This window comes from Lichenostomus cassidix, chromosome 1Aa (genome assembly GCF_008360975.1).
Source record: "Lichenostomus cassidix isolate B80296 chromosome 1Aa, HeHo_3.0, whole genome shotgun sequence".
Classification (NCBI taxonomy): Eukaryota; Metazoa; Chordata; class Aves; order Passeriformes; family Meliphagidae; genus Lichenostomus; species Lichenostomus cassidix.
In genome coordinates, this window is record NC_139480.1 from 23,791,698 (window position 1) to 23,817,746 (window position 26,049).

Sequence of the window (26,049 nt, forward strand, 5' to 3'; positions counted from 1 at the left end):
GTGCCTGACACTATATTGTATGGATTAAAGATTAGTGATACCAGGCTCTAGGTACAAAAAGCCTCTGGTGAAATATGAGTCTTTAGATAAGAAGGGAATCCGAGGCAATTGGCATAGAGATTGTAATCTTTCTTTTCCTGCTGCAGGATATACAGCCTTAATTTTAAGGTTTCTTTTGTATTTTAAGGCAATCTATATTAAAAGCTGACAATGAGTGTACATTAATCTACTGTAGAGGGCCAAGGATGATCCTAGATACAGTGGGAGCGCTGTATAGGATTTGGGGAAAAGGGAGCTGAATCAGTATTCAGTTTACCTGAAAGGAAGCCCTGAATGTATGTGCTGACTGAGGTATGAGATACTGGAAAGCAGTGCTGCACAAAGGGACCTGGGGGTCCTGGTGGATAGCAAGTTGAACATGAGTCAGCAGTGCCTTGGCAGCCAGGAGAGCCAACCCTGTCCTGGGTGGCATCAGGCACAGCACTGCAAGCCAGTAAGGGAGGGGATTGTCTCACTCTGCTCTGCACTGGGGCAGCCTCACCTTGAATATTGTGAGCAGTTTTGGGTGCCACAATATAAGAAAAAAAATAAAGCTATTAGAGACCATCCAAAGGAGGGCAACAAAGATGGTGAAGGGTCTGGAGCAGCTGAGGTCACTTGGAGTGTTCAGCCTGGAGGCGACTGAGAGGAGATCAAATTGCAGTCTGCAAAATTCTTGTGAGGGGAAGTGGAGGGGCAGACACTGATCTCTTCTCTCTGGTGACCAGTGACAGGACTCAAGGAAACAGCATGAAGCTGAGTCAGGGGAAGTTTAGGTTGTATATTAGGAAAAGATTTTTCACCCAGAAGGTGGTTGGGCACTAGAATGGGCTCCCCAGGCAAGTGGTCACAGCACCAAGACTGACAGAGTTCAAGAAGTGTTTGGACAATGCTCTCAGGCACATAGTGTGATTCTTAGGGTTCCCTGTGCAGGGCCAAGAATTTGAATTTGGTGATCCTTGTGGGTCCCTTTCAACTCAGCATTTTCTGTTATCCTAATAAAAAGTCTTGAAACATATGCTGGATTTTTTATCTATTTTAATGCATAATATAAGGATTATGGTTTGGGTTGGAAAAGACCTTAAAGATCAACTACTTGCACCCTCTCCCCCACCTTCACCTGGCCCTGCAGTGGTCAGGGGTACTTTCCACTAGAGCAGGTTGTTCAAAGCCCCCATCCAGCCTGGCCTTCAACACTTCCAGGGATGGGACATCCACAGCTTCTCTGGGTAACCTGTTCCAGTGTCTCACCTCCCTCACAGTAAAGAATTTCTTCTAATGTCTAAGCTAAACCTACCCTCTTTCAGTTTAAAGCCATTCTTCCTTATCCTGTCATTCCATCCTCTTGTAAACAGTCCCTCTCCAGCTTTCTTGTATGCCCCTTTGGTTACTGGAAGGATGCTGTAAGGTCTCCTTGGAGTCTTCTGCAGGCTGAACAACTGCTTCGCTCTCAGCCCAGATAATATCTAAAAATAACAGAGATGTTTCAGTGTAGCTGTTTTGAAACAAAATGGTTTAGAACCTGAAAATTACTGAAAATCAATGTAAATCTTTATTTATTTCAGTTAATTCACAGTCAGTAGTTAAATCTACCTAGTGGATTTAACTGTGAGGTTTTATTAACAATATAAATGTAAATATGATGTAAGACTCTCTCTGCCTGAAAGTTATATATTCTTCAATGGTAAGCCTCGGGTCTTCAGGCATATAGAGTGTGGCATTAATTTATCAGTCCTTTTCCATTAGCGTTAGGAAATAGTGAAATAAAGCCTTAAGTGATTCCGTGTGAGGCTCTGACCACAGCAGTGCACTAGATGGCACTGTTGGTTTTAGTTTTACTGCTGCCTCTTCCACAGAACTTGTCTTAATTAGCTCCTTTTGAAAACAAACATGCTGTTTCAACAGAGGGTCAGTGTACATTGTTCTGGGCTGCTGCTTTTATATTTATAGTCATGTAATCAATATGTTGGAAGGGTAATTAATTTTTAACTTCAAGCCAATTGTAGATCAAATGCCACTAGAGTTACTGGGTGGAGACAGTTTAATTTCCTTTGAAGCAATGACACTGATTAGCTGTAAAGGGTTTGCAGTGAGTTGCTAGAGATCCAGAAGACCTTTTGCTTTGAAACACTGATGTTTACTTTAAAGTAACACCATTACTGTGATACATATTAATGAGTTGTGGCATAATTCTTATACAGTTCCTCTCATGTACTTGCTATATTTTGTCCTGTCAATTCCTATTTCAAAGTAGCTTTATTTGCTTTGACTATTCCATTCCTATCAAAGAAATGGTACAAAGTAAGCATTAAGTTGATCAAACTGACTTTCTGCTTTTTATTCCTGTTCTCTCATTATCTGTCTTTGGGGACTCTAGAGGCCCATGGCTAAGGATGAGATGTGACCATCCACACTACAGCATATAGGAAGGATGGCATGAGAAGCTGGGGGATTTTTAAAAATCTCTCCAACCCATGCTTGTGGGACATGCTGGTGTCCTGCCCTCCTGTCCCTTTCTCCTACCATCTAGGGCAGCTCTGTCTGTCTCTCAGGTTCCTTACTTGGAGATGCCTGCTAGCTCAATACCTCCAGTGCTTTCAGCCCATCCCCTTGATGTATCCTTGTCCTCTGAGCTAACCTTTCTTGATCATATTTTTATCCACTCTTTCTCTTTCATCTTCTTCTTTGTTCTTCAACATGTGAACAAACTGGAATCTCAACGCTTAGCTCTCTATCCCTGTCTTACAACTTTAACATCTTCCCTGTCCTTTTTAGCAATCAATAAATGAGCCATTTTCATGGATGGGCTATTGATCCCTTCTCTGGCTGTCTGGATTCTTTCTGATCTTATGTCTTTGCTTTCTATTACAGAAAAATTTCACTACAGGCTCTGGCTATCCACACTTGGGCAAGTCTCAGAGCCTCTCTGCTGTCCTCATCTTTGTTGATCTCTTGGCTGACTTTTGATACTGTGATCATTTAATTGGATTTCATGCTTAGTAAAACCATGGGCACTGGTTTAATATGCAATTAAACTTTTGTTTAGTCTAGCATTAAAAAAATAAGGTCAATTTCAAAACAAAAAATATTTCCCTTTCTCTTAAAAAAGCCAGCCTCTTGTATTTTTATGTTTAAACTATTAATTGAATTCAGTCTGGCCTGAGCATATATTTTTGTCCTTTTGAGTCATACTTTTAAGTAAATCTTATCAATTAATGGAACTATGTTACTGAGCTGTGGTGCAAATATCTCTGATTTCTGCTGGAACCAAGAATAGCCCTCAGTATAGATGGATGCAGCCATCAGATATTGAGACTTGTCAGAATTTTAACCTTTTCAGGAAGACAAAACATCATAATTGGGATAATGATCAGCATGGGTTAGGGTCCATGCCATTACATTTTCTGTCAGAAATTAATGTTGTGACTAATACAGGCAGGACTGCAGTTACTGCAGCAGACTGTTCTGTAGACTCTAGCCGACAATTGTTTGTAAGATATTAGATTAAGATCATGAAATTCATTCTAGTTTTGAGACAAACTAGAGATGGATATATGCAGCATACAAGAAGACTGAAAACTCAATTATCATAACCACAAGAACTGAAAAGAAAAATCCGTGCTGTCTTCCTGTCTGCCGGTTCTACAGGACACATTTTTCCAGTGATCTTAGTCACAGTGCTTCAGAGTCGAACTTTGGTCAAATCTGACCATTTTGGGAGGTGGTGGGGTGGCAGAGTAACATAACACAATGTGTTTGCAGTAGGGGGAGCTGATGTTCAACGAGTGTGCCTGTGAGTTTTAACTGCTTTGCCAATCTTTGTACAGTATATGCTTTCACCAGTGCGTGTGTAAGCACTGCTGGAGAAACTTCTTCTCTCAGGAGTTTGAGTGGGACACCTCTGCATCCCTTGCCCACTGGCTGCAGTCTGACAGAGCTCTCTGGCAGGGTCAGTGGCCTGAGAGAGCACTTGTTAGAAGGAAACACCTCCCAGTGCCCTTGGGCATTTTTTCCACACATCAGGTTTGACATGAGGGAGAGACTGGCAGGAATGTTGGTATGACATTGCAAATGTAGAGCCTCAGTGTGCCTCCTCCCTTACCTACCCGAGTCTGATGTTTCCATCTTTCCAAATATCATAACTTCATATTGCACCATGAACAATGGCTCTATTGTGCTCTTAGCTTTGCTCTGCTTCCTGAATTTGGCCTGACCAATCCATGAATAAGTGCTCAAGAAATTCCTTTTTTATACAGCTTTCCTTTCGGAAGCCAGTGATCTCTCATTCTTCAGTATTGCCTGGCTGGATTATGCAAGTTATTCAAAGTTAATGGACAAAAGTTAGCTAAAATAGAGACAAAGGAAATTTGAAACCACTGAATACATATGCATTCAAAAATATATATTATGTAAAATGAATATAATAGTCCTTTAAGTGAATTTCACTGGTTAGTACAGGCTAAGGGATTGAAGGATTAGGGTTCCAACTAACTTGAGTTCCTGCTCCTGGCTTTGCTGTAGCTCTTTAGTTAAAAGTTTTCCTCTTGAGGCAGCTTTCCTGACTGCAGTGGTTCAACTAAGGTAATCACAAAAGAATGAGTTAGGGGAGGGACATGACTTCAAGACAAAAGTAGGATACAGACTTATAAAAAAGAAGACTCAGTGTATTGCAGACCCATCTAACTTGTATGACCAGAAAGATCCTCAAGCAAGCTATTCATTTGCCTGGTTAGCACCTAGAGCCACATTTCTCAATCTGTTTGTGGAAAAAACCCCTAAGCACTTCATGTGCTGTAGCACCTTGTTTGTCCAGACAACTTGGGTTATATTATTGGTGACTTAATTTAGCCATGAGCACCACAGCCGCTGATCTAATCACTTCATAAAGTGGTACATTTTGAGTACACGTTTATCCTTGGCACTGCACTTTGGAAAGAAAGGAATAAAGATAGACTGGGAAGACCCAACAAGAAGAAACTTAATATGTTAAGAAAATAAATGCTATCACTAAGGGTTGAAAAGAACTTTTTATCTTAGTGTGAGATTAGGATGGGACACCTTTGCCTAAATTTTTTCTATGGATAACCTGACAGTTGTTTGTTGGCTGCATAGCCAGTGTTGGGGCAAAAAGAAAGATATGGGCCTCATACTGAGTGAGAAAGATTTAGAAAAGAAATACAGCAGAACTTTTTACACTATACGAATAATGAAACCTTGAAATCCTTGTAGCTTGTACAGGCGGGGTTTTGAAAGAAAGCATTAGACAAATGTTTGCCAAGGCAGCTTAAGTGTGTTCACCCTACCTTAGTGACATGGGTTGGACTGAATAACCTCCTGACATGTCTCCCAGACCTGTATTTCTGTTCAAGTGCTTTGAAATGTATTTATGAGTGAAATTCAGAGTGAAAAGCGCTCTCTCCAAGCTAGGTAGCAGTATTCATTATAATAAAGGAAAATTTGTACTTCCAAAATTGGTTCTTTCTGCTAATTCTCTGGTCAGCTTTCCTCCTCAGGTCTTGGCACTAGAGGCATTAGCATAGCAGGCTGAAATTCTCACTAGCTGTTTAAACAGAGGAGTTTTTGATTAGGAGCATCAAGAAAGCCAACAAGGAGGTTTTTATAATGATATTTCTACAGTTTTTAATATTTCCTAATCACAAATAATTTTGCTATTAGTTTTCTTAACCAGTCTTCCTCAGAGTGATTGATTTTCGAGCTGTATGCCATAGTCTGCGTTACTGGTCACTACCTTCATGTTGAACAATGTACTGATGTTAGCTGATCACAGAGGTAGGATGGATTTGATGCTTTTTCAACAGCCTTTCATCAGTTTTCCCTTGTCTTGAATTAAAAGTGATTGTAGGCTGAGGAATATCTCTCATATTCTCTAAGTGTAGCTTGGCTCTGAGGGAAGGTGTGATATATATGCAATCTGTACCTAAAGAAAACCCACTGTGCAACATAAGTGTTCATTTGTACATGAAAAATACAACACTGGCATTGCAAAACATAGATAAGCCAAAGCAGCAGCCCTCCTTGTTCAGATCCCCTGTATCTGACAGCTTACTGCTCAGTTCTGTGTTACTACTGAACAGAAGTTCCTTTGCAACTGTGCAAGTCTGTCACTTTATGCTTAGATATTTGGAACTTGCAGTACATCTGGGAAGCAAAAAAACACTGGGAAGTGTTTCAGATCTTGCAGTTGAACTCTTCAAACACATGGCTTTTTTCCAGAGAGAGCTCTTCCAGCTTTTAGAATTGCTCCTCATAAAATTTGACCTAGCTATTTAGGGGTAGTATAAAACTGAGTAAGAGTGGTGGGGACAAGTGGCATTAAACTTGTAGAAAACAGTGTTTGGTACCTTGAGCAGTAAAATACTTTGATATTGCAGTCTCTTAATTCCTGATTGTGACTGAATGTAGGAATGATGGACAAAGTTCTATATTCTCATTCAGGTGGTAAAGGAAGTTTGCTGGGTTGGTTTTTGTCGGTTGTTTTTCACTGAAATGAGACATTGTTATTTTGAATTCAGGTTGAAAATACCAGAGTGTTGTTCCTGTATGTTGTACTTATGAATGAGTCATGAATCTGTTTTTTACTATCTGCTTGGCAGACTAGTGCAGAAGCACAGTATGAAAAATGTGATCTGAACCAAGCGTTTCGATAAGCAAAGACATTTATTATTGGCTTTTCAATATGGGCCATTAACCTTCATGGACACCACATTCCCTGCAATGAAGTTACTATTTTAACACCATTCACCATTTTATGCAGTAAAATGTACAACTACAACATTTTAATGCAGTCATCAGAAGTACTATAAGGAGTTTGGAAGGGGAGAGGCTTGGGAGAAGTGCTGTGTCAATAATGATTTGTTCAGCACAGTAGTAATAATAGAAACATATTGTTCATCACCATTGAGACCGTATCTTCCTATTTAGGACTGGCAATAGAAAAGAATATTGGGTAGATATTTGTACACAGAATCTCCATATAATGATGCTTTCTTCATAGTGCAAAGATATTAAAGACAGGAACCAGGACAAAGTATTTGGTAAATTGGTTCTGGCAGACAGAAAAATCCTCAAGTACTGTGGAGAAATGTAGTTTCTGCCAAATAATCCAAAATCAGTTTCTCTTGACTCAAACTCAGCTTTCAGAAGAAACAAAACCTATTTCAATGTGCCCAGAATGGAATAGAAAAGAATTCCCTTTATTTATCCAAATGGGTTGGCAGATTTTGATTGGCACATTTTGAAGCTCCTAGACATATGACATAGACTTAAACACGTCTTAAAATAATTTACTTTGTACTTTTGCGATGGTCTTAAGAAAACCCTGCAGATATAAATTAATAACAAGATGCCTAGCAAATGTATGTTATCATTGTTGTTGCAGATGTACAGGTATTTTTTCAGGATATTTTTTAGTAAAATTAAGATTCATTAAAAGAAGTAGAAATAGTTCTGGCATAGATGCCCCTTGTTTACCTGTATTTCATCCAGCAGCCTAGCTTACACCTTTCAATGACATGAGTTTGTTTTCATCACTTCAGTGACTTGATTCATTGGCCTGGCAATTTTTTCCCCTCTACCCATATAATTCAGAGCTACTGTTTGAAAGTTCTGACAATAGCTGCAACAATTTGGTGCTCAAAGGTATATGGAGGACACAGCAATGCTGGAACATTTTTACAATTATTGAGCTGTTGACCTTTGAGGGAAATGCTTCAATGCTGTTGCAGTTCTCTTGGCCAGGTGGCAGATATATCACACAGACCAGGTAATTTCAATACATACATTTCTAGTAGCTGACAATGGATGAAGAAGCTATTCAGATAATTACATTTCTCTACAAAAGGCAAAAGTTACATGGTGAAAGTATTTTAAACTTCTGATGATGGTTGTCATTCCTGTAGCAGTAACTTCTTCTAAGGTTTGCTTAAGGAAACTGATAAGATGCAATTGGAGTTGGATGTGACTCACTCCTTGTTATGTTCCACTTGCTGACGAGAGTGCATGTGTTGTCACATCTTCCCATGTGTTTGCCATCAGTTCTCTACCATGAGCTCCAACAGGCTGCAGCTCCACTCTTTCTTAGATTGCTTTTATTTTATATTGAGCCACACAAGATAGAGAATATACCACTGTTGTCTGGAGGCCTTTTCTCCTTCCTAATTAAACCTCAAACTCTATTTTTAGCATTTGTGTTCAGTTTTGTCACACTTGCAAAGCATGCCAACTGCCCCAGTGAGCTGCAGCCTCCTGGCAGCTGAGGTGTCCATGTTTGGTCATGCACCCTAAAGTTTTTGGCAATAACATTTTTCACATCCTAAAGTAGGATATTCAACTGTCATTTGTGCCAGAGAGGGTCTCAATGTGCGCTTGATAATTAGAATCTGGCAAGTGTTAATGCATAGTGACTGTAGAAATGCACAGAGCCTCAGAGGCCTCAGCAAGGATGACTTCCCTGTTAAAATTGCCGTAGTGAATGTAAGAAAACATTTGGCAGATACTAATGAACCTCCAAACAGCATTGGGCTGTATCAAAGTACTTGCTAGTGAAACAGTAAAGCACACAGAAACCAGAGGGTCTCCCTGGGCTGAATATGGCAAGGATTTACCTTCTGCTGAGAGTCTCTTCCCAAGCATTGTGTGTAGTGAGGAGGCTGCTAGCTCTTGAAAGGAAAGCACCAAAATTAATAGTAACAGCAGCCAGGGAAGTAGATTTCCTTACAAAACAGAAATCTTTTCTCTTCTGTCCCCTGGGAGGTCATGGAGTGGCTACAAGTGCCTAACCATAATCAGAAAGGCTCTTTTGGTATCCTCACTGAAAGTGATTACACCTGTATTGTCAGCAGGTGGATGGGGATTGCAAAAGGCAAATTCAGCTTTAGTGTCAGAGCACAGTTCTGGGGTGAGAGACTAATTTCCACTGGGCTGGTGTTGAGTCAATAAAGTTGTTCTGAGTTCTCCCTGCTGCTTGTGAGATCACAATTTCTTGTAAATGTTTTTAATAATCAGTTTGGCACAATCCTAAGATTTCCTGTGTCTTTCTTTCATGCTCGGAATACTCAGTTCATGACCTATTTGTTAAAAATAATGGAAATTGAAATTTTCAGGAATAGATGTTTTGCTTGGTGAGTAAAAAACCTATTATGGTTTCTGTTTCATGTATCTGCTGACCTTTTTCTCTGACATAGTATTATGGCGGAATCCCAGAAATTTAATTTCTGAATTGAGAGTTTCATGTTTAAGTTTAAAATTATTTTGAGGCCCTTTTGCAGTTGCTCACCTGTGCTGCTTTTGCCAATGTAATTCAAGTTGCAACCTCATAATTTATTTACATAAAGCATGTAGGTCTCTTCTTCATGACTGATTTTTGCACCAGAGACAGAAAATTAGCAATATGCAAAGCCTTAGCAACCCAGTGGTACTGTGTAGCATTTTCCTTGGTTTTGGAAACCTTTAATATTGTTGGATGTATTAAAAATCTTCCTTAATAGAGGCAAATAACTCTCAAAGGACTAAAAATCTTCCTAAATAGATGCAAATGACTCTCAGTGGTTGAGTTAATGGTACACTCAAAAAAGTCGGGTGTGAAATCAATAGGAACATTTTTGTGGCGTGAGGATATCCCTCCCTATTTTTTAATCTCTTGGCTTTTGTGTAGGGTATCTGTTGTGCAATGTCTTGAACATGGGCCCATCCACTGTTAGTATTCCTGCAGTGGGAAGCCTGCCAGCGTAAGTCAGCTGCAGATCTGCTGCAGTGTGTACCTGGTATAAACAAAATTACTAGGATAAAAAACTGAGCATGGGAAGCTTGTGATACTGTTGACCCTTTCAAAAATGCAATGTATAGCATCCCTGAGAAATCATGAGAAGTAATCAGAGGAATGTGTTACAAATCTGGTATTTAAGTTCAGATCATCATTTGACTGTGTGTTACACTGGTTTAGATTGAAGACCCTGGTATTAATAGCAGACTGTGTTAAAACCTTTGAGATTTTTTACTGGCTTTTTAGGGAAATCCTGAACATTTATTGGAAAATAAATTAAATGTAAGTAATTAGAATAAAAAATTGATTAGGCTTGTGACATAGCAGAATGTTTTAATTCTTAGCTACTATTTTCGATGGCTTTTTCACACAATAAAAGTATAGTTAGGGTTGGAGGGGATCGCTGGAGATCATCTAGTCTGAACATTTCCCTGAAATACACTTTCAGTTGAAACTGAGCATATATGATTTTTGTTAAGAAGTAAATATATCTGAAGAAAATGTGGTCTGATGTTGGCTTTTCCTGATATTTTGAAATGACTAGAGTATATAAATGCCTTTTTTAATCAGCTGAGATCACAGAATCAGGTAGGTTGGAGAAGACCTTTGAGATCATTGAGTCCAGCCTATACCTAACACCACCTTTTCAACTAGACTAGCATTAAATTCCAGATCCATTTTTTTAAAAAATACCTCTAGGGATGGTAACCCCACCACCTCCCTGAGCAGCCCATTCCAATGCCCAATCACCCTTTCTGTGAAGAACTTCTTCCTAGTGTCCAGCCTAAACCTCTCCTGATGCAGCTTAAGACTGTGTCCTCTCGTCCTGTCTCTGGTTGCTTGGGAGAAGAGACCAAGCCCCACCTGGCTACAATCTCCTTTCAGGGAGCTGTAGAGAGCAATAAGGTTTCCCCTGAGCGTCCTCCTCTCCAGGCTAAACACCCCCAGCTCCCTCAGCCACTCCTCACAGGGCTTGTGCTCCAGACCCTTCACCTTCTCTGGACATGCTCCAGCATCTCAACATCCTTCCTAAACTGGGGGCCCAGAACTGGACACAGCACTCGAGGTGCAGCCTGTGCTGAGTACAGGGGGACAATCACTTCCCTGGTCCTGCTGGTCACACTATTGCTGATCCAACCCAGGATGCCATTGGCCTTCTTGGCCACCTGGGCACAAACTGGCTCATGTTCAGCTGCTGTCAATCAGATGTTGTGCACTGAAATATTTCTGAGTGAGTAAAGTACAAAATGTTCCCCTGAGATAGGACACTGGAGAAACAAGCTTGTAGTGTCATCAGACTTAAGACTGGCACAGGACAGTGTGTGTTGCAGTGTTTCTGGGGTACTCACTTAAAATACTCTTCACAAAAGGAAACTTGTGAATTTGGCAGGAGACATCTCATGTAACTGGGAGGAAATGTGTGGGAGAAGGGTGGGGCTGGCTCCTATTGCTCTGGAATAACCAAGACCCCTGTGGACTGCAATGTCTTCCCTTTCAGGTACTTCACAGATACAAAACACCTTGCAGACATGAAATGCAAGATGGATTACCTTGAGGGAAACAGATTCAGGTACTTGAAACTTCTTGTGGATCATGACTGATTAGGGACTTGGATACAAAACACAAGCACTGGCATCCTTGTTGGGCCATGCAGGTACTCCTTATGATAGTTGAATTCCAAGCTTCAAATGCCACCCCAACTCCAAGTGCACCAAGAAATTTAAGGCTCTGCATGGGTACAGCCTGTGGCTGGGCAAGTGGCTTCTTATTCAAACAGACTATGCCAGTTGTTGATGACCAATATTCTGCACCTTTCATTGACATATTAATGGGTAGGAGGCTGACAAACTGTGTGTTTGATTTATTGGTACACTCTGTATTTTTATGTTCCTGAGTTGTTTCCCCTATCTCTGACAGTTCTACAGGTTGCTGTTCCTGTGTTAGTCAGAAGAAGCATACACACAGACTTTTCAGCTTAACAGTCAATGTGAACAGTAATTATAGCACTAGGGGTGTAAAGTATTACAAAAATTCATCTTAATAACATGTTTATTAGGTCGTAACAACAACTATAAACATAAGTACCATTCAGCTCTTAGCAGATATATGAACTTGCTAACATCAAATCTTTACCAGAATCACATATTCTTACAGGTGTCCCAGACACAACATTATTAAGCAAAAGTTCATAAATAGTAAAAATGTCCTCTGTTTCACATTGCAGCATTCCTCAAGCATGTACGTACAAGTCTGGAGTAACCTCTCCAAATCTATGTGTCATAAACTTCCTTAGCTGTTTTAACAACCATAGAGATGATTTTTTTTTGCCTGCAGCAAAGCCTTTTGTCCTTGAGCAATCTACAATTAGTATCGCTCTCAGCAGACATGAAAGTTCATTTCTGAAATGAAAGTAGTGATGAAACACAATACAATATTATCTGCTCATAGCTTGCCTACACACTCTGCCCTCATTATAAATCTTTTAGTTATAACACTGTCTCCCAAGAACAATATATCTCCCTTATATCAGTTCTTTATCTGCACTACCTTTCTTTGAAGATCTTAAAATGGTTGGCCTGCAGCAATGGAGATATTATACTTAGGGTGGAGTGTGTTTACAGTCAGTTCTTTTCCTTTTTAATATTTACACAGTATTTCTTAAGGTTGCTACAATTTATGAATCATGTACATTGACACACGTTTTTTGAAATGTTCACAGTGCAGTATTTTGTGGCCTAACCAAACTTTGTGAATGTCATTAAAAATAAACTTTTTTTTTAATATAAAAATAGAATACTTTATGTGTTTACACCAACAAACCCAGTTCTATCCTATTCTAAACAAGCTATACAGTAGTATGCACAGAATTCCACAGGAACAGAAATGACATGTGATGTTTGCCCTAAAGCTATAGTACTCTTCCCTAATGAATGGAAGTTTTATTTACTATCTCTTTTCAAAATTGTTTCTCTGGTCATAACATTAAAAGTAGGTATCATGGTTCCCTGGCTTGTGTGATCCAAGAAGAGAGTAAGGAGGGCCTAAAGCCATTTCTTCTTTTGATCAGTCCTCCCTGCTCTTCAGCGCTGGCATGAAGAAGTTACTGATACGCCTGCTACGGTGGTGTGTTTTTAGGTCAGGGCTGCCTGCAACATCTCTGCTCTTTACTCACCTTTGCCAGCAGCTCCACCCCAGGGTAGGTGGCAGAGCTTCAGCTGCTCACCAAGTGACTTACCAGACAGCAGCCTTCAAGTTTTCATTCTCAAAGTGATTCATTCTTTATTGAAAGAAATGGAGGCTTTGCATTTTTCAGCAAGAGATCTGTAGATATAGGCTGTTTGACTCAAAGAAATGGTTGAGCGTTGGAATAATATTGACACTAGGAATGCTTTAAGCTAGATGATTTTCCCTTTGTTTTCTGTACCGTCTGACTATACCAGGGAACTGGTAAGACTGACATAGAATGAGAGAATCATAGAATGGCCTGGGTTGGAAGGGACCTTGAAGATCACGTAGTTTCAGCCCCTCTGCTGTGAGTACATACAACTTCAACTAGACCAGATCACTCAGAGCCCCATCCAACCTGGCCTTGAATATTCCAGGGATCCACAACTTCCCTGGACAACCTATTCCAGTGCATCACCACCCTCACAGTAAATAATTTTTTTCCAATATCTAATCTAAACCTTTCCTCTTTCAATTTAAACCCATTCCCCCTTGTTCTGTCACTACATGCCCTTGTAAATGGTACTGTTCCATCTTTCCTCTAAGTTCCCTTCAGGTACTGGAAGGCTGCAATTATGTCATCCCAAAGCCTTCTCTCTTCCAGGCTAAACAATCCCAATTCTCCCTGCCTTTCCCCACTGCAGAGGTGCTCCAACTCTAACCATTGTGGTTTATGATTGATCCTTCAACCTTCACATGTCCTTCCTGTGATGGGCCCCAGAGCTGGAGGCAGCACTCCGGTGGGATCTCCCCAGAGTGGAGCAGTGGGGCAGAATCCCCTTCCTTGCCCGGCTGGCCACACTGCTTTTGATGCAGCCCAGGATGCAATTTGGTTTCTGGGCTGTGAGTGCACTTTGCCTGCTCATGTCCAGCCTCTCATGCACCCCAAGTCCTTCTCAGCAGGGCTGTTCTGGGTCTGTTCATCCCCAGCCTGTGTTTATACAGGGGGTTGCCCTCACCCAGCTGCAGCACCTTGCGCTTGGTCATGTTAAAACTCATGACATTCCCACCAGTCCACTTCTTGAGCTGGTCCAGGTCCCTCTGGATGGCATCCCATCCTTCTGGTGTGTCAACTGCACCACTCAGATTGGTGTCATCTGCAGTTTGCTGAGGGTGCACTCAAGCCCTTTGTCTATGTCACTAATGAAGATACTAAATAACACTGGTCCCAATGCAGACCCTGTGGGACCCCACTTGTCACTGATATCCACTGTATTCTGAGCCAATGACCGTTCCTCTCTGGATGTGACTGTCTAAACAACTTCTTATCCATCTAGCACTATACCCAAGAAATCTGTCTCTGTCCAATTTAGAAAGAAGGATGTTGTGGGTGACCATGTGGAAAGCTTTACAGAAGCCCAGATAAATGACATTTGTAACCCTCCCCTTGTACACTGATGTAGTCACTCCATCATAGAAGGCCACTAGGTTGGTCAGGCAGGACTTGCCCTTGGAGAAATGGTGCTGGTGTCTCAAATCCTGGTGAAAGATCTCTCTCTTTCATGTGCCTTCTAGGAGGATCTGGTCCATGGCCTTCCCAGGCACAGAGGTGAGGCTGACAGGTTGCTAGTTCCCAGGGCTGTCTTTCTTCTCTTCTTAAAGTCGGTGCACTGTTCTCCTTTTTCCAGCCATCTGGGACTTCCACTGACTGCTATGATTTTTTGAATATCGTGGAGAGTGGCTTGGCAACTGCATCAGCCAATTCCTCCAGGACTCTGGGATACATTTTGTCAGGTCCCATAGACTTGTGCACATCCAGGTTCCCTAGGTGGTCATGAACCAGGTCTTCACTTAGAGTGGGAGGGGCTTTGCTCTCCCAGTCCTCTTCCTGTTGTCCATCCACTCAAGAGGTGTGGGAAGAGAGGTTGCCATTGAAGACTGAGGAGAGAAATGTAAGTGCCTCAGCCTTCTCCTTGCCCACCAGTGGTGTTTAACAGAGGGAACACCTTCTTTGACTTCACTTTTCTGATTAATGTACCTGCAGAAGCCTTTTCTGTTATTCTTTGCATCCCTTGCCAGGTTCAGTTCCAGTTTTGCCTTGACCTTCCTCACCTACTCCCTACACAATCGTACTTTTCTATACTTATTTTACTGCACACCATTTCTTGATTTTGATTTCTGTTAAGACACTTACAATGAGGTTGGCTGTCTTAGCTGTGTAGGTTCTTAGAAACCTTGTTGGAATGGTTCAAAAATCCAAAGTTTTCCCCATGTGGGAAGAATATACATTTTGAACTCTTGTAACTCTTATTTCTTTTCCTGACCTTTTGTATGAAAACTATTTCTGCACTGCTCGTTATCCTAAAGTACATGCACAGTAATAGTCCTTCCAATCACACTGATTGATATTCTACTTTCATGGCATTAATGATAAATCTTTGTCCTTGGGTCTGAACGCATATTAATGACAGTTTGTGGGAACTAGCTCTGGATGGTAGCACATCACATTTCCATTTGGTAAATTGATGCAGTTGTCCAAATACTTGGAAATTACTGTGATGGTTTATGGAATCCCATATTCTTAAACAATATGATATCCTGTCCTTGTACTAGTGCAACTTGGGTAACAACATAAACGTGTGCAACAGTGTTCTCACAAAGACTGGGCAGTAAAAACTAGTGGACAAAATGTTTTGCTTTTTGTTCATTCAACTAAGAATGGATTTTCCTCAATTTCAGACATACCCGTCATGTGTCAACATCCATGTCTGTGTTGTCTTGTGATGATAAAAGAGAAGGATAGGGAGCAATGCACTTCACATTGACATAAGTAGCATTGACATGAACATAGTGTTCCCCAACAAAAGTGGAGAAGATTGTTGATATTTTTGAAACAAGTTCAGAAAATGCTGGACGCATTTCGGGTTTCGGATGCCAGCACTTCAGCATGACTTCATACCTGTCATTCAAATAAAAGAAGTGTTCAATTATGAAATCACATAAAAAGAAAAAAACCCCTCTCTTCCTTCACACAGTCTCAATTACTATAGTACCAGAATCATCAGCATTTGCAGAAGCCTTTGCAAACTATTTACTTACAGTGGATCAGGACAGTATTCAGGTTGCAGCAGCCTTCTTCCTTGTAGTAAGTAAACAGTTATATCAAAAGAATTTACATCAGGATAAGGTGGTGCCCCTCGTGTCATAAGTTCCCATAACAATACACCAAAGGACCACTAAGAAAACAAAGAAAGAAATAATAAGTTAAAGGGTTGGAGGGTTTTATATTCCTGTTTTAGAAGATGTCTTGACCGATTTAAGCATTCAACTGCATGGATTTTCCCTTTGAAAAGTTGCTTTACTGCATTCAGCTTTCTTTTAAGTGGGCTAATAAATGCTGTAGAGACTTGAGAAGCCACTTAAATAAAAGCCAGAGAATCTTAGCTAGGTAAATGAAAGAAAATAAAAGGCTATAGGTCTGCTACTTTGCTGGTATAAACTGGCAGACCTCTTTTGAGGTTAATGGAGCTCTGCCAATTTACATGAGCTGATGATCTGACTAACTCTGTGAAAACACACACTGAAGACAATATACATGGTGAAAATGCTATGCATCACAGGCTAATCTAAATCTGGATTGAAAGAAAAGCTAAAATATAAAGTGATCCCAACTGACTTCATCTTAACAATTTTTTCTTCATAAGTAGCCAGGTTATACTTAAGATTGCTGTAGGCAGCCAGTAAGTATTTATAAAGCAAATAAAGTATTTTTGAGAACTATTAACTTTTACGAGTCTGCAAGTTAACCTGTGCCATCAAGCTTTCCAGAGCCCCTCCTATAGCAGGATTCAGCTCCAACTTGGCTTCTTGGAATGTCCTTAGCTTCCCTTGGAACAGGGTTAAACTCCTAACTCTTTTGTGAGCAGTAAGATATAACCAGGTCAACAACTTGTTGCTTTGTGATTAGGACAAATACACTTTCTGGATGTAGAAAGAGTCTTTTATTCTTATGTGAACTAAAGTTAGATTCAAAAATAATTTTTGATTTGGAATTAGTCCGTTCATTAAGTACTAGAAAGACACCTCAGGCAATATAAAAGAAATAAATAGGTGATACAAATATGTTTGTACATTACCACATCTGACTTTGTCGTGAACTTCTGAGTTTGTAAACTTTCTAATGCCATCCATTTCACTGGCAGTTTAGCTCCTGTTTTATTGTGCACACTGTAGTATTCTTTATCATAGACATCTCTAGCAAGACCAAAATCCGCAACCTTGACAGTGAATTTTTCATCCAACCTAGAGAAATGACAAAATGTATTATTTGCAACTGAACAGGCAAGATTTACCATGATGGTGGATTATAATGACTGACTTGCATTTTTGAGACTGTGACTTTGGATGGCAGTACTTTATTTTGGATCTATGAACTAGTGTAACAGTGAAACAAAAAATGCAGCAAAGTATATTTGACATCTATTTAACACAGTGAATGAACTCAGGAAATTACAGATATTATTTTGATAATACAATTTGAATTAGAGTTATTTTAAAACAATTGCTATGCATAAAAAGATTTTTGCTAATAGCCTGTGCATCCTGATTGAGTGTTACATCATTTCTTCCACAGTGTATTTTCTTCTGTATCCTTAAAACCTGCTCATTTTTATTTCCAAGTCAAGGCTTTCCTTTCCTACTTACCTTTCCTACTTACTATCAGTTTTGATAAGGAGGGATACATCATTGTATCAGTGACTGCCTTTATATAATAATAGTAGTCCTGTAACTAAGGATGGGTTTGGTGTCTGTTCTGGGGGAAAATGATGGCAAAACTAAAGTTCTATTGGGGTTACAGCTCAGCGATAACAGAAGACTAGCTTTGCTTCTCCTGAGCTTGGATTTGTCCTGATAAGTGGTATCATTGTCACGGGCAGAGTGTGGGTGTTGGCATGTTCAAGCTCGTCCTTCATTACAGTGCAGACCTAGTCATAGCAAACGCTTCCTTTTGGGCTTCTTTACAGAATCACACAGTCACAGAGTGGGTGAGGTTGGAAGGGACCCCTGAAGATCATTTAGTTCACCACCAGCTCCCCTGCTCAAAGCAGGGTCAGCTACTGCAGGTTGCTCAGGACCATGACCAGCTGAGTTTTGAATACCTGCAAGGATAGCTCTCTGGCAACCTGAGCCAGTATTCAAACATCTTTACAATCAAGCATTTCCCTCTTTGTTTAAATGCAATTTTCTCTATTTCAATTTATGCCTGCTGCCTCTTGGCCTGTCCCTGGGCACCACTTAGAAGAATTTGGCTTCCTCTCCTTTAATCCACCATATCTGGTATTTATACATATGGATAAGATCCCTCTGAACCTTCTCTAGGCTAAATGATCCTGTCTCTCTCAGTGTCTACACATGACATTTCCCTGTCTTGAATTTATGAGTTTTCTGTCTGGACAACTCTGGTCTGTTTGAAGTCCCTCTGCATGGGACACAACCATGTGCTATATTTACTGATGTTATAACTAAATCTGATAAAGGCAGTAGGAGGGACCTTTGATGGGTCAACAGGAAACAGTTTATGCCACAGCAGGTTCCTGCACCACTTCCAGGATAGTGGAATAGAGTTAAGAGTTCCTATAGTTGCGTGCTGGCTTCCTTTCTGATAGACATCATCACTGTGGCAGGGCCTGTGCTTTCTGAGTGTTGGATTGCACATGGCCGCTGGGGAAAGTGGGTCTTTTGGCAGCAGCTCTGCAGGCTCTGAAGTGCTGAACCATATAGAAATACAAAAGTAGTTATTCAGGGGTCATGTGAGACACCCTGAGAGTTGTTCCTTCCTCACCCAAGGAACAGACAGTAGGCTAAGAAGAATGTCCTGTTGCCATTATTCGGACTTTGATTAGATGAACTAGTCCAGTAACACAACTAATTTCTTCTTAGGAAACTTGAAAATCATGTCACTTGTGTTTTTTTCATCCCTTAAAAAACCTACACTTGTAAGAAAATGCTCTTTTTCAGAGTCTCTTCAGCTGCACAGGTGTGCACCCTTGAAAAAAAAATAAGACATCTGATGTCAAAGGTTAATAACCTTTTTGCATCCGGAGTTCCAGTTTATGATGTGCTAAAAATAAACTCTAATGTTTAAGGCTGTGCCTCATTAATTCACAACATCGGTGATAAATCAGCATAATCATATTGGCAACTCCTGTATCAGTTCGTCTTTGTGGGAACTGAACTGTCTGGCTTCCCAGACACTAGTAAGATTCTTTGAATGTTAATTTATGTGCACAGTTGAGCCAATGTAAGCTCATACTCATGCAATGAAAAACTACTGTCAAGAGGTCTCACTGGTGTTTCTTTGTGCTCCTGTTTTTCTCACAAAGTTCCCCTGTGTTCCTCTCCCTCTTGGTTAGGTGTGGCAGCAGAGACATTCTGCTTCTGAAGAGCTTGGGTGGAAGCACAGCAAGTTGAGGCAACAGCAGTTTAACTTCCCTTAGGAGATGCCTTTTAAACTCTAACCAATGACTTTGAGAAGCTACACTTTCACCTCAGCTTTTTTTATTTCTCACACTCAAAAAAAGCTTATGTGTAAGAAATGAGCCCTTAGCAAGATGAGTAGCTCATCAGCATGCAAGACAAACATCAGTATAATTGCAGAGCAATGAAAAAACCACCATCTTTTGATGAAAAAAAGCAAAATCCTGGAAACTTTAATTTATCTCATCTCACTGTTTTACACAGAAGAGTGTGATAATGTGGCAGAGAGTAGATATTTGTACTTACATACAGTTTCTTGCTGCCAAATCTCTGTGGACAAACTTTTTACTTGCAAGGTATTTCATTCCTTTTGCGACCTGAAGGCCAAATCCAATTAAATCTTTTACTGTTGGATTCTGTAAAATACAAACAGTTATGATATAATGAATGCAGAAGCTTAAGGATCAGACTGCTTTATGCTGTGACTCTTTAGGTTTTACACACCTCTCCTGCTACCAGAATGATCAAGACAGGTGCTTGCAGTGAAACTGGTTTAAGTTTAGGTCAACTTCTTACCTCCAGTGAGAAAACATACTATAAGAAAACAAAAGAGCTGACAGTCTCCAGAAGAGTAGAGTTTGCAGCATAAGCAGCATAACCTGGGCTGGGAAGTGGAACAGAATGCTGAAACCTCAGCATCACAGGTGATACACAAAATTCACACACTTTAAAGAGTGATAGTATGTAACCCAGTAGAAGTTACTAACTATGACCTTGGAGCTCATCACGTGGAGATGACCAAGAAAAGCGAAAGTCCTATTTAAGACAAAGTACGTGCATCAGTGTGATACCATGAAAAAGGTAAATGAGACCTTAGCAGTTACCAGAGCAAGATTTTCAGCAATGATTGTTAACTCTTTATATTGGCCTACATGATGAGATGATACTGAAAATGTTAAATACCAAAATAAGTCAAAAATTAAACCTGTAAATCTTTTATCCAGTCATATGACTTGTTCTGTAATAGTAAGGATCCCACAGATTTTTTGTATTGCCAACATTGATCCTTATAATTTTCTTACGTGGAACAATCTGATTTAACTGTGGTCATTATTCCATTCATTTCAGGAAGGACCACGGCACTATATAGAGACAAGGGCCCTGGTGATTGTAGAATGAAAGAAGCTCAAATAGGAAGAAGTCCCTACCTCAGAAAGCTTAACTCCTCCAAAATTTTGTTGAAATAGGGCTTTTTAAAATTGTACTGGCTATTGCAGATTGCCATAAAAGCAAGGACAAAATCCTATTGGCTCAGAAGTCACTTTATATTGTCCTAGCACTGTGAAATAGGTGAAATACTACAGTGTAAAGTGGGCTTACACTAGCTGAGGTAAGACCTATGGTCTCATACTTGAGAGAAAGTGAGGCACATTTGAGGAATCTACAATCTTTCAATGGAAATGGGGAAGATCGCTGATAAGAGAGTACTCATAGTTTGTATAACAGTTACTGTTTTTCTTTCTTGAGATAAGAAGAAAAAATATTGATAATAAAGGGACCGTGACACTAGCTGGACATGGAGATGCCTTACCTAGGAGTTGGAAGAGCAGATGTTGACAACTGCCCCATCTGTGCTGAAGTAACAGAGATGTACCAGTTTAAACCAGCAGATGATTGGGCCCCTTGACTTAGAGCTCATAAACACATTTGTTTATAAAGAGGCTTATGGATGGGAAATGAGAAATACTTATTGTTGATAATTTCTGGGAAACATTCTAGAGAGGAATTTGAGGGGGAGGGGAAGGAGTGGCAGTGCTGTGGCTGGGCTCTATGCCAGACTAAGCAAGTGCTAAAGGTTAAGGTGTAGTTACAGCAGCAAGTTGCAGACGTAATGTAATTATGAGAGTTTATAAGGTGTGGTGTTGGAGCAGGGCGTGGCCAGACTTGCATTACTGTTTATACCTCACCATATACTTACGTGAGTCTCATTCCTAATGAAGTTTCGAAGATCTCCATGTTTCATGTACGGAAGAACGACTAATGGGGATCCCTCATTGGGCAAACAGATTCCCAGGAGCGACAGAACATTGGGATGAGTGAAATCTTTCATGATTATTCCTTCTTTCAGAAACTGAGCTACTTCTTCCAGGTCTGTAATCCCTGAGAAATTCAGTAGTAAAATGAGTTATTTAAAAGAAACAGAAACAAACTAGGGTTCATTTCTCTACAGCATGTCATTGCTCAATAAAGTGATAATGAGAGACTACAAACATGCTCCCTACCTCCCACATTACAACCAGGTTATGTGCATTGGTTTTCCTACAATGACCAAATACAGGATGTTGGTGATTTTAATTGTTTCTCCATTTCTTATTATAAATTATTTAAAATTAAATAACGTCACTTGAGTAAAGTCCTTAATAAATGTTGTTATAGTATCTTCCTGTTTTTCCAGCAGCTTTGCCCACTCTTCAGCAATTTACCTTCCAAACCCAAATCTTCAGTATTCAGTAGAATAAAAAAATGACACTTCCTTTCCCTTATTTTCCAAAGAAAAGTGTTCTTTTCTTTGTAGAAGAAATATATGTACATTTCATTTGATGTAAAAATATATGCCAATGTGTTGTGGTAATCTGAAGTAATTGGAATTGCTCCAAAGATAGATCTGATTCAGCTGCAACTACGAATCTTTGCTTGTGAATGTATACTTCACTGTAATTTATCGGTTTACCGCAGTTATCTTTGGAATTAATAGCAATATTTCACTAATAAACATGTAACTCACTATTCAGTGACTTCACAGCACAATGAATTTTCCTGCTATCGTTATCCAGCAATGTCCCATGGTACACACAGCCAAAATGTCCTGTGTAAAAAAAAATGCAATATTAGCTTTAAGAAGTAAAGTTAGCTTTTTGGTATTTTCCACTGGGCAGCAATTATACTGTAAGAAAGTGATCACACTCCATTTCTGTCCAATTCCCAACATTTGTAATGTATATTTCCTAACTAACACATAAAACCATTATATAAAACCACCATTGCATAAAACCACCATTACTAAAACCACCACTACATAAAATGAAAACACTATTTGCAGCATAATTGGTACTTCTTAACCTAAATGGAGAGTATAAATACTGACAAGGCTGGTGCCACAAATATTTTATGTTCTTGTAATGGCTATGCACATAAAACCTATGTGAGGCCATTCCCACCACATTCTCCTGTGACACAGGTGTCAAAGGAGGGCACCTGGAATGACAGGGAGCAGTTAGAAGCCAACATGACCACTGGATTGGTGGTTCCCAGTGATCTGCAAGCATATGTTGTGTGGTCCACTGGACTGTACAAACTTGATGCATCTTCAGTGGAAAGGACAGCCACTCTGGGCTTACAGTCTCTAAAGTCTTGCTACTCCATGGAAAATGTTGAATGTTAAAAGCAATGTGTTGGCTGTGGATGGTTTGGGAGTTGCTCTACTGATCACAGACTGATGACACCACTTGGCAGTTTTTTCTATGGCCTAGTTCCAAGCATAAAATATCTCTGAGAGATGATAGCAAAATTTGCCTTCTTTCTCATGGCCTAAGCAGTGAAATGAACTGCCAGGGACACACAAATCCTGTGCTTTCCTGCCAAGCAAATGGTGTAGTCTACCAAAATCCACTACGGGAAGTCAGGCTGACTAGTTTGGGAGCAGTAACATTTGAGCTCCAGGCTCATGCATTAATTGCTCCAAATGAAGTTATGTACATGCAGTTGTGGATTTCTTTCACAGATGAACTGTTTATTGGACACTTTTAAAATACTAATACTTGCAGTTAGAAAGCAAAATATTTTTTTTCTTAATGTGAGTTCTACAGAGAACAAGACTATCTGATTAATTCTACTATGTTCCAGTCATAAGCTCTGGTCAGAGCTCAGTTGGCTTTGCTTTTGGCTTGAGGCAAAATTAATCCAAAGTTTGTTTTATAAAAGCAACTAAAATCCCATCAGACCACAGATTGCTTGGAGCCTGGGCACAAATCCTAAAGCTTGGATGGGTGTGTCTAAAATATTTTGGGGTTTGGCCCATTTCTAGTTATAAAGGAGAAAATTTAAAATGGTTAATTATCTTGGTGTCATTCCAGATATTTTTCAACATTAAAAAAAAGGGAAATTACTTGGAGTTTTCCAAAACAAAAAAGAAAAGAAAAAGGCCCACCCTTGCTTTGAGAATGATGAAGTGTAATACATAGAAGAGAAACACAATGACTGTTTGTTTGTTTGATTTGTGGCTCTTTTTCTGCAGAAGAGACATTAAGAATATAATTTATATCCAATTTTTTATCAGTATTCTTATACTCAACAAGAGACCTGTCATGCATGATCTGTAGAAATACTGAAAATTCAGTTTGTACTTTGGTTGCTAATAGGTACTCAATCATACAGTTTAACAAATGTCCCTAATAGAAATACTGGCTTGGGCTATGAAAAGTGAAAGGAACTTGCTTATGAAGATGTAGAGGAATAGAAGTGATGAGAGAAATTTCAAAAAATAGGAGACTTTCTAAATCAGAGACAAAAATAAGGGGATGTGAATCAGGAGCCACATATTTCTGCAGCTGGCATGAGAGAGGAATGAGGTGGAATGATGAGCATTTGCTGGGAGGAAACAGGCCGCGAATTCCTCAGAACTGGGGGAAACTTGTGGAGGGAAAAGGGGTGTGGGCATTTCACCTGGGCCATGGGGACTTTTACTGAATGCACTAATGACTGCAGCACTCTCCTGTGTCGTGCAGCAATACTGACAGATAATAGGCTTCAAGTTTAAGGTCCCTTGTGTTCCTGCCTCAGCATCCCCCTCCTTTTAGGTGTGGGCCTTAGGTTTCATGTAATACCCTGTGGCAGATTCACTCCTGCACCACAGATTCACTCAGAAGCCCTGGCTGAGCTTTCTGTAGCCTGGAAAAGGGTGAGAGTGAGGCAGCTGGTGGGGAGCCAGCAAGTCCCTGAGTTCAAAAGAGCCTCATTAGTTGGCAGACTCCTTCCTCCTGATGGTGTCTTCTCCAACTGATCAAATGCACAGTCCTTCAGCTGACTTCGAAGGAGAGCCCCTTCATTCCCCCTTGATTCAGTGCATGGGATGCAATGCTATTAGAGGTAAAAAGCTTGAAACGATCTCTGTGTAGACACCTTATTCAGAATGGTTTATAATGAATGGGTCTGCAAACAGACGAGTAGTTTGCAATACAAGAGTTGCAGTACCCACCTCTTCCGATTACTTCGCTGAAATGCACAATCAGACTGTCAGCACCAATTACCACATGCTGCACTTCTTTGACCAGGTCAGGATTTAAGGCACTGATGTCGATGTGGACATTAGTTTGGAGGAGTGGACTGGCTAAATCTGAGTCTCCACTAGACAGAATTGGGGAGAGGTCAGAGTGAGGATACTGGGCAGGTCTGCACGATCCATTCTGAGACATGCTTGGAAACTGATCTGCAAGATGAACGGAAACTGTTATAATCCTTTCAAACTTCTCCTTGAAAAATGAAGAGTTTTATTGCATTGGTAAGCAAAGTTTGATTTTATCAGTTTGGAAGTGGCTTGGCATTGTGGAAGTTTTGGTCACAAAGGGAAAATGAAAATATGCATTGGTAATCTGCCAGACTCCAGGAAAAACATGTCACTAGAAACTTATGCTTGTCTCAGCTCTACTTTTATGAAAGTAAATGGCAAAACTTCCATTTTTCTGAGGAGATGGAATGAAGCCTTGTCAGTTCTTGCCAAATAGAGGTTATAGCATTTCTAGTAATAGGGAGTAACAAGGGTAAAACAGAAAAATGACAGCAATATGGGAGAAGGAGGTAGTGAACAATTAAAAACATGAAACCTTTTATTATTGTCATATTCTAATTTGGTAAAATTAATTTGTTCTAATTCTAATTTACATTTCATGAAGTTTCCAAAGTGCTGGTGACTAGTTATATTTATCCAATGGTAAATATTCAACCAGGGAAATGCCTAGAGGTGATTCATTTCCTGTAACTGCTGAAGATAATACAGTTGGTGCGACTCATGAAAATAACATGAGCCATCTGATATAGCAGAAACTAAAATATTTCAGTAAATCCAGGAGTATCTATTTGTTTGGGTTTTTTTAAGGAACAGCACGTTGTTCAGGTATTTCCAATTGGTTTTGTTTAGAACCTTTATCCTAGTATTTTGTGTGACTGAATGAAAGAACTATGGTTAATTTACAACAATTTCAGTCTGGAATGATTTCAGTGGAGTTGATGAGCTGAATTTAATCCAGGGTCAAAAACAAAAAAAGGGGAAGTAAATTTACCAACAGGAATGATCAGGTATTTTATTACAACAAGTAAAAGATATTTTACAGACATGTTTTATTTATTTCTGTATAAAAGTTGTGAAATCTTCATAAAGTGCTTTTATCACTCTGAGTGCTGAGAAAAACTCTGTTATTTTATCTAGGAGCAAGAATACCAACTCCTCCACTTACACATGAGTTTACTTGTGACAAAGGGCAAATATCTATTTATTAATCACAGCAAAATAATCTAGCCATGGCTGCAAAATA

The 26,049-nt window shown here is 39.9% G+C and overlaps 1 protein-coding gene across 2 annotated transcripts in view; it reads right to left on the bottom strand.

Annotated features, from left to right (window-relative positions):
• Nucleotides 1-11,666: 11,666 nt before the first annotated feature.
• MET (MET proto-oncogene, receptor tyrosine kinase) overlaps nt 11,667-26,049 on the bottom strand; it is a 90,239-nt gene continuing 75,856 nt past the window's right edge. For both annotated transcript variants that reach the window (XM_085042707.1, XM_085042718.1), the window contains exons 15-21: nt 24,717-24,947; nt 22,248-22,328; nt 21,441-21,622; nt 19,769-19,878; nt 17,122-17,287; nt 16,085-16,221; nt 11,667-15,944 (exon numbers count right to left, since the gene is read on the bottom strand). In XM_085042707.1, coding sequence (XP_084898833.1) covers nt 15,734-15,944; nt 16,085-16,221; nt 17,122-17,287; nt 19,769-19,878; nt 21,441-21,622; nt 22,248-22,328; nt 24,717-24,947 — 1,118 coding nt within the window. In that variant the 3' untranslated portion in view covers nt 11,667-15,733. The remainder of the gene's footprint in view (nt 15,945-16,084; nt 16,222-17,121; nt 17,288-19,768; nt 19,879-21,440; nt 21,623-22,247; nt 22,329-24,716; nt 24,948-26,049) is intronic.